The sequence below is a fragment of the Durio zibethinus genome, chromosome 26, assembly GCF_047325235.1.
Source record: "Durio zibethinus cultivar Kanyao isolate XHJ-2024 chromosome 26, ASM4732523v1, whole genome shotgun sequence".
NCBI lineage: Eukaryota > Viridiplantae > Streptophyta > Magnoliopsida > Malvales > Malvaceae > Durio > Durio zibethinus.
The window spans coordinates 8,638,606-8,652,974 of record NC_143187.1 but is presented as its reverse complement, the minus strand read 5'-3'; the positions used below and the strand labels follow the sequence as shown (position 1 = coordinate 8,652,974).

The 14,369-nt window shown below is 30.5% G+C and overlaps 2 protein-coding genes across 2 annotated transcripts; both read right to left on the bottom strand.

The window, feature by feature from the left end:
* Positions 1 to 511: 511 nt before the first annotated feature.
* Positions 512 to 1,733, bottom strand: LOC149511315 (uncharacterized). Its single transcript, XM_089755710.1, has one exon. It carries the CDS (start codon positions 1,405 to 1,407, stop codon positions 889 to 891), a length of 519 nt encoding a protein of 172 aa, XP_089611836.1. The 5' UTR covers positions 1,408 to 1,733; the 3' UTR covers positions 512 to 888.
* A 1,559-nt stretch (positions 1,734 to 3,292) lies between these two features.
* LOC111274230 (uncharacterized) lies at positions 3,293 to 4,245 on the bottom strand. Its single transcript, XM_089755836.1, has one exon. The coding sequence runs from the start codon at positions 4,171 to 4,173 to the stop codon at positions 3,457 to 3,459; it is 717 nt and encodes a 238-aa protein (XP_089611962.1). The 5' UTR covers positions 4,174 to 4,245; the 3' UTR covers positions 3,293 to 3,456.
* Positions 4,246 to 14,369: the final 10,124 nt, after the last annotated feature.

Here is a 14,369-nt window from a genome sequence, read left to right as displayed (position 1 = left end):
GTAGATGTCCTGGATTCACGTTAGTCTAGTGAGAGTAGTCGGTAAGTGGAGGACAGCATTGGGGAAATAACAGCTGAAAAAAAAAAAAAACCAAGAGCCAACATCTTTGGTTTTTTATCACAGAGGCGTGAGTCAAATGTTCAATGACTTGAACGAGAAAATTGTATGGAATAGCCTGAAGAATTTAACAGTGAAAACACTGTTATGTAACAGATTGTGTATAAATTATCAGATAGAAAATTGGAAATGACTGGGAAGTTTCCTGGATGGTGCAGGGTTCAGTTTCAGAAAGCGGTCATGTCTTAGTTGCAGAAAAAAGATGACATGATCTTGCCAAATATTTTCCTCTTCACGTGAAAGTTTCATAGGCTTACTTTTAACAATCATGTCTTATCATTTTTCTTTTGATCTTATATCATTGCATGGTAGTAGAAATGCTGTGTAAGGTGGAGCGTTAACTCTTTACATGGTGCGAGAAATAAATTGTAAAATTGTAAAATTTGGGTCATGTTTCATTGACTTTAATGAAATTTCAAATAACATTTTGAAATACTACAATTTCTTGAGATGGACAATCTTGCTTGAATTTGAATTTTAAAGTGTTTACGATACCCATAATTTGAAACAGAATCACAAAGAAAGGAAAACAACTAGACAACACTACCATTCACATTCCCACATCAAATTAATTAACCTTGGTTATAACATCTACCAAAATTACATAAACCAAAATGGAAAATAAACATACTAAGAAGCTAAAAAGAAAATACAGAGTTAACAGTCATGGAGATGAGTTAAATGAGGGGGGAAAAAGTGTCAAAATAACAACTGAGCAAGTGCGCGAACAAAGTGATCAGGTTCCAACTTGAAGAAAGCAATTAGTTACTTTTATCTGACAGTGCAGGCCACAGCATAAGCCCACGACTTAAGGTGCTCTTTCATGGCCAAACCATCATTCAAAGGAGGCATTTTAGTGAAATGTTGGCTTTCAAAGTTTGGATACCCGTATGTTTCTTCAGAAAACGAAGACTCAGAAGCCAATATTTTACCATGGAACCCCAAATCAAGCTCTCCAAGCACCTTTCTCTTGCTTCTTTTCCTTCTCCTCCTCTTCCTTCTCTCTGGCTTCTCTGTTGGTTTTGCAAATTCCACCTCTTTAACTGGCTGCACTGTCTGCTGCTCAATTGCAACAGCAATTTCACCACATTTGGGACACCTTGGAACCAAAATCTTATTACTAGAAGCCTCCTCAATCTTGGGTTTTGATGGTTCTTCTTCTTCCTTGACCGTGTCTTCATCAATGGCAGCCGCACGATGACCCTTTTGCTGAAATGTTGGTAAAGTGAGCACGTTGTTGAAAAACCATAGAGAGTCCAAACTCTCCATGACATTCTTCGAACGATCCATGAGAGGACCAAAGACGTAAAACAAGACTACATTAATAAAACAGAGAAAATTAGAAGCTGAGAAAGCTAGTACAGTTAAGCATCATTTAGCTTGATTCTCTCGACGAAAGTATCAGGGAAATTTTGTTTCTTTTTTTTCCGAAATGGCAAGATTAACCCTTTGTTGCCACAAGATTATTTTATTAGGGAAGAATGGAGGAATGAGGGTAGTTTGGTCTATTAGAAAAACCAGGTAACTTGAGTCAGTGGGCTGTTTGGGGATTTGCAAAGTATATTCACGGAAGAAGAAAAGAAATCAGCCAACGGTAAAAAATGACGTGGACAAATATTTTTATTGGTTAATATTAAGAATATAAATAATATATTAGTATTTGTAAATTATTTAGGTTTGATTTGAATAAAATTTGAATTAATTTTAATTATTATCGAGTGGAGCTCGAATAACTCGATTCATCGATCGAATTGAATTCAAATATTTTTATATTTGATTCGAATAGTCCGTGAGTCTAATCGAATTTTTATATTTAAATATATTTTTATTATTTTAATTAATAAAATATATCGAATTCGAGTTTGAACTAGAGCACAAATAATCGAACTCTTATCAAGTATATGAATCAAACTTATTTTTATATATTAATCGAGCGAGTTCGAGTAGTTCGATTTTAATCACGAATCAAACTCGAGTTAAAAAGATAAAACTCGATCGAGTTTGAGCTGAGTATCGAGTCATAAGTTAAGAATCAAACTCAAGTTCAAATTTTTTATTATATCGACTCAATTCAACTCAATTCGATTCGATTACAATCCTAATTAGTATTGGTTATTATTTTTTGTTTTTATAATTTTTTTAACTCTCAATTCGCTATTATTATAGTATTCCAAATGCTAAATCCTTTTTAAAAGAAAAAGAAAAGGTAATAAAGTAAACGTAGAAAGAGTGATTAAAATAATCTGAAAGTAAAATTTTAATTTTCTAAAACCAACTTTCAAAATTTTTTTAATCCTTACTTTTTCCACTCAAATTCTTGAAAATTCCATGAATGATAAAGATGGGAAATACCACACACGTACATATATATATATATATATATATATTGAGTTGGTTTTGAAAGTTGAATTTATTGGTAAAATAGAACTATGACTCCATGCTAAATTAAATCAATTCCTTCAAATTTTTCATAAATATTTGGTTTTTTTTTTATCTCAAATAAGCCATCAAGTTGCTATGCTAGCCAAGCCAACCATAGAACAATTAGCCACTACTAATTTGGGCTTGGTTTGAAGCTTTTCTTTGGGCGTCAACTTTTGACTTTGGGATGAGTTCAAAGCGGTCATCTTATCCATTTCTTCCATGGGCCTACTATGCCCTCATTTTCCACGTGTTTCAATATTTAAGGCGATGCATTAAGGATTAAATAAAAAAATGCAGTTGTGATTAGATGAAAATCCCTTTCATCACACTATCAAAGACCCCTAGAATGGAGATTCCAACCTCCAAGTAAAGCAATAGCCGTTTTGTTAGGTCGTGAGTTAACATCACAACTTGTACATTATTATTAAGTATATTTTTAGGGACAAAACTTGGATCAACAATTTTTTTTATGCAAACTGACATATATCATCTACTACTAAGACAAAAAAATAAAAATAAAAATTGCCTGTGAATCTGAGACGGAGTTAACAATGGATTTTCCCTTAAAATTTCGGAGCAAGAATGTGAGACAATTTGAGATATTTTTTAGTCGAAGCTTCCGGTCAAACACACTGGGTTTAGAATTTTCTAGACGTCAACTTTTCAAGTTTGGTAGGCGATAACAACAACCTCAAAGTAAACAAATTTATGTAAAGACTTAAAACTAAGGACCCAGTAAATCATCAATTCGTTGACGGAAAAAATTGTTGTTCTTTGTAATTCTTATTTACAAATAAACTGAAACAAAGAAAATATATAGATTGCAAAAATCGTGTAAAAAGCAAAGGAATTTAGACAGAAATATAGGGAAAATCCCAAGAAAACCAAAACTTTGAACTGTGAATTCAATTCTCATCATCTTACAGTAGATGCAACAGTATGAGCCCACCACCTGAGGCTGTCTTTGATGTCAATCTCATTACCCAAAGCAGGGACTTTCCAATTCATCAAAGGGTTCTCTTTTCTTCTTCTTTCTGAAAGTTCCCACGCTTCTGAAAGATAAGGCCTTGAAACTTCAACCTTATCATCAGCTTCCTTACTGTCTTCTTCACCCTCTTTCCTTCCCAATCTCTGCAACCCAGGAATTATCTCAACCAACCTTGAATCCTTATTATCTTCCTCTGAGAAAACAAAGCCAAGATCCATAAACCCTTTTAGCTCTTCAAATTCCAAGTCTGACAAGCTCTTAGTTGTACCCTTCTTTCTTCTTGTAATTCTCCTACTAGCAACCACCTTCTTGTTAGGTGATTCTTGAATAGTTTCTTGCAACTCTTCTTCCGTAATTTCTTTGCCTGATATGATTTTATGGAGCTTTGGTGAGTGGAGAACTGAGTCTGGTGAGAAAGAATCAGAACCTATGAAACTTGTGCTAATTAAGGTCGACTGGTCACTCATGGACCTTGTATGGAGAGTTGAGGTGCGTGTAAAATCTGGTTTTGATGAGTTTTCTTCAATTTGGTAATCTGGGTTTGGTTCAAAACTTGCAGATGTTGATGGAGATTTCTGTGTCTTGAAAATTTCCATCTCAAACCAACATGAATCATAGAGTTTCATAATCTCCTCTGACTCCATTAAAGGCAGCTTCAAGAAAAAAAAAAAAAACCCTAGAATTCTGAAATTTGTGAGGTTATGGTTGAATTTGGACCTTAATCCTTACTATATATATAAACCAATTATGTGACCAAAAAACCCGTAACGCCGTATACAATTGACAAAAAACAGTTAAACAGAAGAAACACACGTTTTCCCCGGGGTATTATAGTATTAATAAAAACATTTTATTATTAGTATTACCTACTATTAAACTTTGTTTTACTTTTATGTTTTGTCCGAGTGAGTTGCATTTTCCTGGAAAGCAAAGTGATTAGATCGTGCGGACATGACGTGGCTTTAAGAACAAGAAGAAGAAAAAAAAAAGGAATTATTGCGTTGCGTCTGGTGGGAACTAGAATGTTAGTGTAGAGGCTACTAGATGCTCCCAATATATAAACACTGTTGATAATGATGACGACCATGACTTAACATCTTTGCCCAACACTTCATGTGGTTAATTAGACAAATATTTCAAATTAAGGTTGGCTAAGAAACAATAGAAATTAAGAGAATTATGATGATCAAAAGAAGAAATTTTGAATATTTTAGAAAATTATAAAGGGATTGCAGCATGATGGCGTGCAATGTATAAAAACTATTATTAGATTAATAATGTATTTTATCAAAGTGTGAACTGAGGCCAATGCAAATAATAGATGTTGGCATCCGTGGATCACGATTATTAATTTTAAATTACGTGAATCAGACTAATTTCGATAGGTTGACTCCACCAAGATATAATAAAGAATATCAAATTAAACAATTAGCTAGGTTGGGGCAGCAAGGGTACTTTAGAGAAAAACAATATATATATATATATATAAGTATGAGATTTTTTAAATCAAAATTATTGATAATTATTGGAAGTTTGATAAGGTCAAAAAGTAAAATATTTCGTCTAAACTCGAAAAAATTGAGCTTAACGGTTATATTTATATGATAACAAAGGAAAGGTAAAAGTGAAATTATCTAGGTTGCTAATAATTATTCTAACTAACGACAGTAAAATGCCCTAATCTTTACATTGTATGAAAATTTATATTTTATGAGTCCTCTTGATAGACGTTTATAAACACTAGTTGATTATTAAATACTATATAATTTTTTAAATATTTAATAAACTAATTTCAATAAATTCAAGAATAGATTATACATTAATTAAGTAGGTTCCTTAACAAATTTAATACATAATGTAGGTGCCATTCTTAATTCTTTCGCTTTTATGTAGTAACAATTTTTTTTAATACTACATGTCGTTATCGCTTTGTAAGAATGACGTGGAAGTATTTAAACTCACAGATTTTTGCCAGTTTTTTTTTTTTTTTGGTATACTAAGGACTTCAAAGCAGCCATTCTTTTAATTAAAGCTGAAATTCACATGAAAAGGCAAGCAGCTGAACCGTTGATCAGCGACACGTGGTTTGCCAACATGCCAATTCCATGGAATTAACTCACATGCTTTGATTCTAGGAGTTACTGTTGCTTCTTTTCCCCAAAAATTTCTTTTCGTAAAGAAATAAAATGATGAACTTTTCCGTCCTTTAATTCTATTTTAAAGCAGGAAATGTACATGAAGAAGTCAAAAGTAAATAAAACAAATCATATCTGATAAAGAGATCAGGAAAGAACAAAAAAAATGAATGAGGAAAAAGTACGTGCCACTTGATGTGTGCCATTACCATATTAGTGGCTTTTATGCTGCATCAGGTAGTAAACCAACGTGTAGCTTGCTAAATGTGTTTGCATGGCTGAATTGCGGGGCAAATCTCCTTTGGCAGTGAGCTTAATTAATTTTATCTGCCACATGCCTCGACATGCAACCAAGTTTAGCTGCTTCCAAGGGAGATTTGCCCAGTAATGCATCCATGCATTTTTCCTCCTTTGCTTGAAACTAATTCATCCATGCATTTCACTTTGTCCATGTAACAGTTCTGAGTCTCAAGGCCTATATATAGATATATATTGTAGATGAACAAGTACCGGGACTTGTTCATCTCAAAACGATATAAGTGTCGTATTTTCCACATAAACAGTATATTCGAGGCACATCCAATTTGTTTAGTTAGTTCTAAAGAATAGTGGTCCTGTCGCTTTTGATTCCATTGGCCTTACCACCTTGTACTAGGTTTGACGATGTTTCCTCACTGAAAAGAAATAATAACACAAGTTGCTAAAACCCATTTTCCTAGTAGTGTTATATTCTTCAAATATTTGAATTAACTATATCGTGTGAATTCTGATGTTTAAGGTCGTTTAGTGATTTCATTTCCCCAAAAAGCCAATGCATGATGTTTGCTTTCATGTAATGCTGCCCAAAAAATTCACCCTGCAGGTATCAATCCTATTATCTATTACTTTTCACGATGAAGAGATTTAGTTTTGGTGTGTAAGGTGCCTTCCCCTTTTTGAGAGAGGAGGATTTTGTCACAGATAATCGCTTGGTGCTTCCGCACCTTAAATTCACAGAAATCATCTATTAATCCACTTTCATTGTTGACCAATTACCTCGCATCCGTATATTCATAGTCGCGTTTGAGAAACCAGGCTTGCTACATACTAGTGGAGTGGCCATTGGTAAACCAAAAGATAGGCCTAATTTGCAGAAGGCTCCTACACTTTTAACTAGAAAAATCTGGATGCACGATTAGCATCTCTGCATCTAAGGAATCGGAGACGTTTATTACCCATCTTTTCAATACGCTTCATGCATTTGGAGTGATTTTCACAACTTCACATATTCAAGATGACATTGATGAAATTAAGACAGAAGGATATCATCAACTGGGATTATTTTTTTCTATATTCCTTTCCTTTTTCTTGTCACTCTTCTAATTATCTAATCTATTTGTTTTTATATTTCACATCGCCTCTGCATTACGTGTCAGAAAGGTTATCTTGCTACGCAGAAAGTGAGAAGGCAAATCAGCATTTGGTTATTGTGCTTTAGTATGCCTTCGAGACAATGTGGTCCTGGATCCTATAAGTTCAAACAGAGGCAAGAGCTAATGGAAGTGGAGGCTTCAGATTTTCTCTGTACTATCTTTAACTAGAGTCTATTAAAAGACATCTAATAGAAAATTAAAAAAAAACAAAAACAAAAAGGTTAAAATGAAAACGAAAGGAAAACAGCACATTCCAAGAGATCCAGTACGGTTATGCTCTCTCTTTGCCATATCCTTTTATATGAACAGCACATTCCAAACGATCTAAGGCTATGCTCTTTCATTGCCATCCATTTGTTGTTCTTAGTTTCATTTGTGGTCACTGCCTTTGTCTGCCGTCTTTTCATTTTGTTGGTAAATATGAGAAGAGGCCTAATTTGCTTACATCTGCTGGAAAATGTATCTCAAGATTCTCAACAGCATTTCCTTTAAAATACATTAATTAGTGTTCAGTTGCTCGCTTGGCAGTTCCTTTCCAAAACTCTGCAAATCAAATATATGTTTTTCAGGATTTTGGATATCTCTAAAGAATTTCATAATTTAATGTGATAATAGACAATGCTATATATATAATTTTATATGGTGGTCCTGGAGCAAAACAGGAGGCAGCTGGGGCTCAGGAGGACGCACCGGATCATCAACGCGACAGAAAGAACAACAAATTGTACTTATGTTACAAATGGCATGATGCATTTGTAATGCCCGTAAAAAAAAAAAAAAAAAAAAGAAATTTTAGGTATTTTATAAGTGAAAGGAATTTTTAATAAAAAGTTTAAAAAATAGAAGATTTAGTAGTAAATAATTCAATTTTTAATAGGATTAATTTATATTATTATTTTTGGTCAACGATAACTGATGGAAAGAAAATAAAATATTATTTCTCTTTTTTTTATATAGATAAAAATAAAATCTACGAAGATAATTATCTTTCAAAGGTAAAAGCAAAATTTACAAGGACAATTGACTTTTAAAGGTAAGTAAATAATTTCATTTAATTTTGTAGAAATAATGTTAATTATTAAGTATTAAGATTTAAATTATAGTTAAGAAATTCTAAAATTTTAAGAAATCCATAATCCTTCTTTAAGATTGGTTTAGGCAAATCATTTAGACTTTAATTAAGATCTAATAAAATGTTGAAAAAATTTAATAATGTGATTTTATTGCTATAAAAATAAGAAATATAAATTTGATAGAGTTATAAAGAAAAATTTTCGTTTCGTATGAAACATGGTATTTATAATGGTGAATTAAGATAATATTTTGTATTAAGGGATAAAATGTTACAATGATTATTATATATCTTTGGAAAACTTACTGAATTTACTTTTCAAGGAAATAAATGAAAGTAGTTTAATTTTTACTTAAAGATGTGTAAGCTGCTTAGCAACAGCAATAAAGAGGAATTATGAAATTTCTCTTAATTTTTATACAAGGAATTACAAATGAAGCCATATATATTTGGAAAGTTTATTTAGTCTATTTTCTAACGAAACAAGTGAAAATGAATTCGGAGTTTCTTATAAATAAATGTGTAATTTTTATTAAAAGGTATGCATGTTGTCTAGCAACTGTCGTAACAGTTTTGTGTCCGTCCGATGAATTTGAAAACAAAATAAAAAATAAAAAAGTCATTACCAATCTTTTTTGGCTAGGTGCGATTGGCTACCTATTAAAATTTATCCTTTAAATAAAATTTTAAAATTAATTAAAAATTATTAAAAAAATAATTTTACGGTCTACGAAATAGTCTGAGTTCGAGAGTCAGTTACGCGTGAAAAATAATTAGCATCCCCACAATGCCTGTTTAAAATGGTTCCAATTAACCATGTGTTATCCATTGATTTTGGTAAAAACAATCTTATTTTGGGTGTTTGAAAAATAATTTTTTTGATTTTTTTTCATTTGTTGGAAATTATTTTTTTATTTAATTTTATTTAGAGCTCAAATTTTATTCGAAAAAAATAAATTAGAACTTCGTTATTGAAATAATTCTTAAGTATGTTGGTAACATTATAAGAATTCCTTCTCACCTAGAGATTTTTTAAGCATTGTTTCTCGAAATACCTTAGAAATCTTATCTTCGGATACTCGAATTTATTTTTCACAAAAACTTTATTAAGCATGCAATGAAAAATGCTGATATGCTGATGCAAATATTTTATTTTTGTTAAAAAAAATTTATTAATTTTATTTTATTTCTTTTTTATTTAAAACTTTGGAGAAAAAGAATTTTTTATTATATTGAAGATTTTTTTATAAATATTCTAATACACTGGTAATATTTAAAAAAATCTTTTCACAAAAGAATTTCTTAAAACATCTCTACTCGGAATACTTTTAGAATCCGATCATCGGATAAAATTTTTTTTTTCTTATTTCTATTTCTATTGCTTATTCTTAATTTATTAGTTAATTATTATTTACTATTTTATAACAAAAGAAATTTTTTATGGTATTAAAATTTTTTTAATAAATACTCAATGCTCTGATAGTATTTAAACAAATCTCTTACCTAAAGATCTCGTAGGTATCACTACTTAAAGTATCTTTGAATCTCATCGTCAGATAAAATTTTTTTTTCTTATATATTTTTATTAATTGTATTATTATTATAAAGTTTATTATTTTTTTAAATTTTATTTTAAAATTAACAAAATTATAAAAATTTTAACTACATAAAATATTATTCTAACAAATTTAAATATTTTAGTATGCATAAATATTATAAAAATAATATATAAAAAAATTAAAAAAAAATTTTTTTTTACCTGAACCGAATAGGTCAACGGTCTGGTCAATGTGGGATCTAGTCGTTCGATGGTTCGATTTAGTCTGGGTAGTTCCCACGGTTCGATCTCGGTCTGGATCGGTTCGGCTGAATCGATCAGGGGTAAAAGGGTGAGTTGTGTTGTCGAGTCGGTTGCGCGAACCTTGGGTCGGATCAACGGGTTGATGCGCGGATTGTCAGCTTAAAACGGCGTCGTTTGGCCTTTGGCGATTTTTATAAAACCCAAAAAATTTTTCTCTCTCATTTTTTCTTTTCTTCTTCTTTCTTTAACTTTTCCCTTTTTCATACCCTTTCTCTCTAAACACAATCGATCGGTCATCGTTCATTGTGCCGACCGTCATTGTCAATCGTTGGTCGTCGGTCGATCACTGAAAAATTTTAAATTCTCTCAAAAAATTTTACTCAATGTGCTCTTACCGGATCCGACCTCATTTTCACTAAGAACAGCCCCAATCAACGTAGATCATGGCTTAAAGTTTCAGTTTCCCTTCTCTCTCCTTTTTTTTTTATATATAAACCAAAATTGACTTTTTGATTTTTTGTTGCAGGGGCTTGGCGCTGATGGTTCCTCTCTACGAGGAGGACTGTGTGTTTTTTTTTGTTTGATTTGTTTTTGGCAGAAAGATTTTTTTTATTCTGAAAATCTTTTTTTTTTGTCGAGTCCCCTTTGATGGTGTTTTTGTAGCTTTATTTACAAAGCAAAATGAAGATCAAAATCTCAAAAAATCTGAGATTTGGATCACCTACGATTAAGGCAGCCACTGACTATTAGAACAGCTACTGGTGGCTGTCAGGGCTACTAGCAACACAGCTGTAGGCGACTGTCAGAGCCGCTATAAAAAAAAAAAAATAAATTAAAAAAATAATAATAAAATGGTGTCTAAAGTAGCATATAATGTGGATTGTAAAAATTATTATAATTAATCTACAAAGAATAACGAGATATGCCATATGGTTAAAAAGCTTATCAAGTTTAGTTTCAACGCATTAAAAAGATCTTAATTTCGAGTTGAATATCTTGAGACATGGTTATTTTACTGAAAGGAGCTCAAGTTATTAGTATTAATTAGTTAAGTTAATTCCTATTTAACTTAATTATTTTTTGTATAATTGGTCTCAAAATGGATTGATTAATTTTTGTTATGTTGAAATTATCTTGAATAGGCTGTTAAGTATTTTGGGCAAAAAACTAACTGATGGAATCAAAATGAGGTAAGTAAAATCTCACACATTTTACTTGTTTTTGAATCTATATGTATAAGTATATTTCTAAATGAATGAAGGTTTTATTTTTTATTTTTGATGTATGAAAATAAGATCAAGCATATGATTATTTTATGCTTTTGCTATGTAAATGATGGATCATACTTATGAATTAAATAATAAAATAATTTATTTTTAAAGAATGATTTTATGATAGTTATGTTTTTACATCCCTAAAAAGTGGGATCTTCGACACTAGAACTAGTTCTATGGCTCTGGCTAATGGGTTATAGTAGTTAGCATAGCCATGATTATATCACCCTGCTAATGAAGATAAAATTATCGATACGGTGAATGTCATGAATTATAATAGTGACTGTAATTAACGATAAACGAATGATAATGATGATTTATGATGATGATGATGATTTATGGTATTTTTAAAGATTGATCCATGATTTGTATATGAAGATGATTTACGATAATTTTTAAAGATTCATATATGATTTGGTTTGATTACGATATTTGAATGGTAGCATATTTTGCAATGATTTATGAATTGATATGTTTTGACATTGATTTATGAATTTGCAAAATGTTTGATACAATAATGATCTTTGAAATATTTTGACATATGATTTGACGAATGTTTTGAATGATATATATGATATGCATAAAAATGATGCTTGATCCGGTAAGGTGTGTAATCTATACTTGCTGAACTGTGATTTGTTCATTCCTCATTTGCTTTTTCTTTACAAATGAATAAGTGATAAGTTTGCTTAGTTATGTGAGAAACTAGAAGATCGATTGGAAAGATTACTCTAACATTTGAGACATTGTTGGCTAGTAAGCTCTTATGAAGTAGTTTAGTATTTTTATTAATTTGCATTTGGGAATATGAAAAATTTTCATTAGTTGAATTAAAGTTGCGAATTTTTTTGAACAAATTATTTTATTAAAGAATTTTAGAATGAAAAAAAAAACCCTTCATATTATTTTAAGATTTTACTTCAAGATAATATGACCGTGTTATATTTCACTCTCGGGGTGTGACAACATTTCTTGATAAATAAGATTATCTTCACCTTTCGAACAAATTTTAGCCCATAATATAACATGTAATTCTTTTATTTAATGAGGAGAATGCTCTCCATGTTTAGAATAGTAATTCAAATTTTATAAAAGATATATTTTAAATTCGTTAGATATTACTTGATTGATAAGAAAACTTATAAAAAAAATTTTAAGAGGAAAAAATTTTTAATAGGCAAGTTAGTATGTTTATAAATATGTGGAATGTCTATAAGATTAGATATAAGAAAAAATTTAAGAAAGTTATAAAGTTTTATGGGATAGACATCCATAGGACTATAGGAGATTAACATGTTTATAAGTGTGTATGTTTGAGTGAACTAGAAAATAATAAGAGGATATATATAGATCTAGTGTATAAGTACACATGGGCATGTGTTTATTTAGTTGAGAATACTCTATATGACTAGAAGAGATTGAAAAATGTCTATAGGTATTAATTATTGAGTATTTGATTTATTGATATGTTTGTAATTCTTTATAACTAGTGAATTTTTTTCTCATCTATGAATATAGGTCGGTTAAGTCAAATGACATTAAATTACTATCTTTTATGTAATTAATTGATCATTTAATTTCACTTTCGTTAGCGTGAATGTTTAATTAATTAGGAGTTTTTTGTCTAACAAATGATATTAGAGCTATCGTAATCCTAACAAGTGATATAAGAGTTTGAGGTTTGAAACATGAGAAAAAGTAAGCTAGAGGAGTTTGATTCAATGTTGGAGTTCGAGTTCATGTTTTAAGAATCGATTTGAGTGAAATGTGGAGACACAAGATAAATTGTTATGAGACTTCCATTATATGTAGAGCCAAGTATATCTAATATGAAAACTGATGATTTGACAAAATTTGAGTCAAGATAAAGATTATTAGAAATAGTGACTCAAATTATATAATAGATTTGTTTAAAATTGGCTATATATTAATTGATTGATAATAAATTGTGCAAAAGAATTTTTTGAAAGGAAATGGATTATTGATAGGCAAGTTTGTATGCTTATAAATAGATGAAGTTTCTATAAAATCATGTATGAGAAAAATATATAAAAAAGTTATAGGGTTTTATTGGGTAGACACCTTATAAGACTAAATGAGCTTAACAGTTTTATGTGTGTATATGTTTGAGTGAATTAAAAGCGAATAAGATAGTCTATATAGGTATGATGTATGAGTACACATGAATATGTATTTATTTAGGTTTGAGAATACTTTATAGGATTAGAGAAAATTGAGAAGGTTTATGGGTATTAATTGTTGAGTGTTTGATTAAGATTATATGTTTATAATTTTTTATAACCAGTGGATCTTTTATTTTTTTTTCGTGGATGTAGGTTAATTAGATCAAACCACGTTAAATTATTATTTTTTGGATAAATTATATTTTATTTATCCAAAAGTAGCAATAAAATTGCTACAGTACATACACTCAATATATACAATCAAATCATATTCTAACTATTATGTAATATAGTTTTATCTATATTTCATGCATCACACAAAATCTTGTTGACTGGGTCAGTAGCAATCGAATGTAATTCATGTAATCGAGTCCTAACAACTTCCTTAATCAGCTCATATACTTGTTCTTCTGTTCTTTCTTTATTCTTGAATAATTTGTGGTTCCTTTCTCTCCATATATAGTATATATGAGCATTCCAAGCAATGCGCAATACTATTGATATCAGTGCCTTACCTTTTATCCTTTTCATTGCCCATTTCAATTCTTCCTTCTACTCCCTGACTACTCTGTCAATCTTGCATGATTGTAATACCTTTATCCACACTATTTTTGCATATTCCTAACCAAAAAATAGGTGGTTTCTAGATTCCCTCCCATGTTGACATAGGCAGCATCTTTCATCCACCTCCATTCTCTAATTCCTCAATCTATCTTTTGTTGGAAGCCTATTTAGTATAGTCATTCATGCAATCATTGAATGCTTTGGGATATGATATTGAAACCAGATTAGTTTATGCCACTCAACTTTTCATTGCTTAGACCTTATCTCATTCCAAACTGTTACAATAGAATAACCAATGCTAAGGATAGGCCACACCTTAATACCATTTTTTTGTTTTATGAATTGACATGCAATACTTCAGAGTTGAAGTAATTTTTTCTAGCCCCAACTGTTACTTTG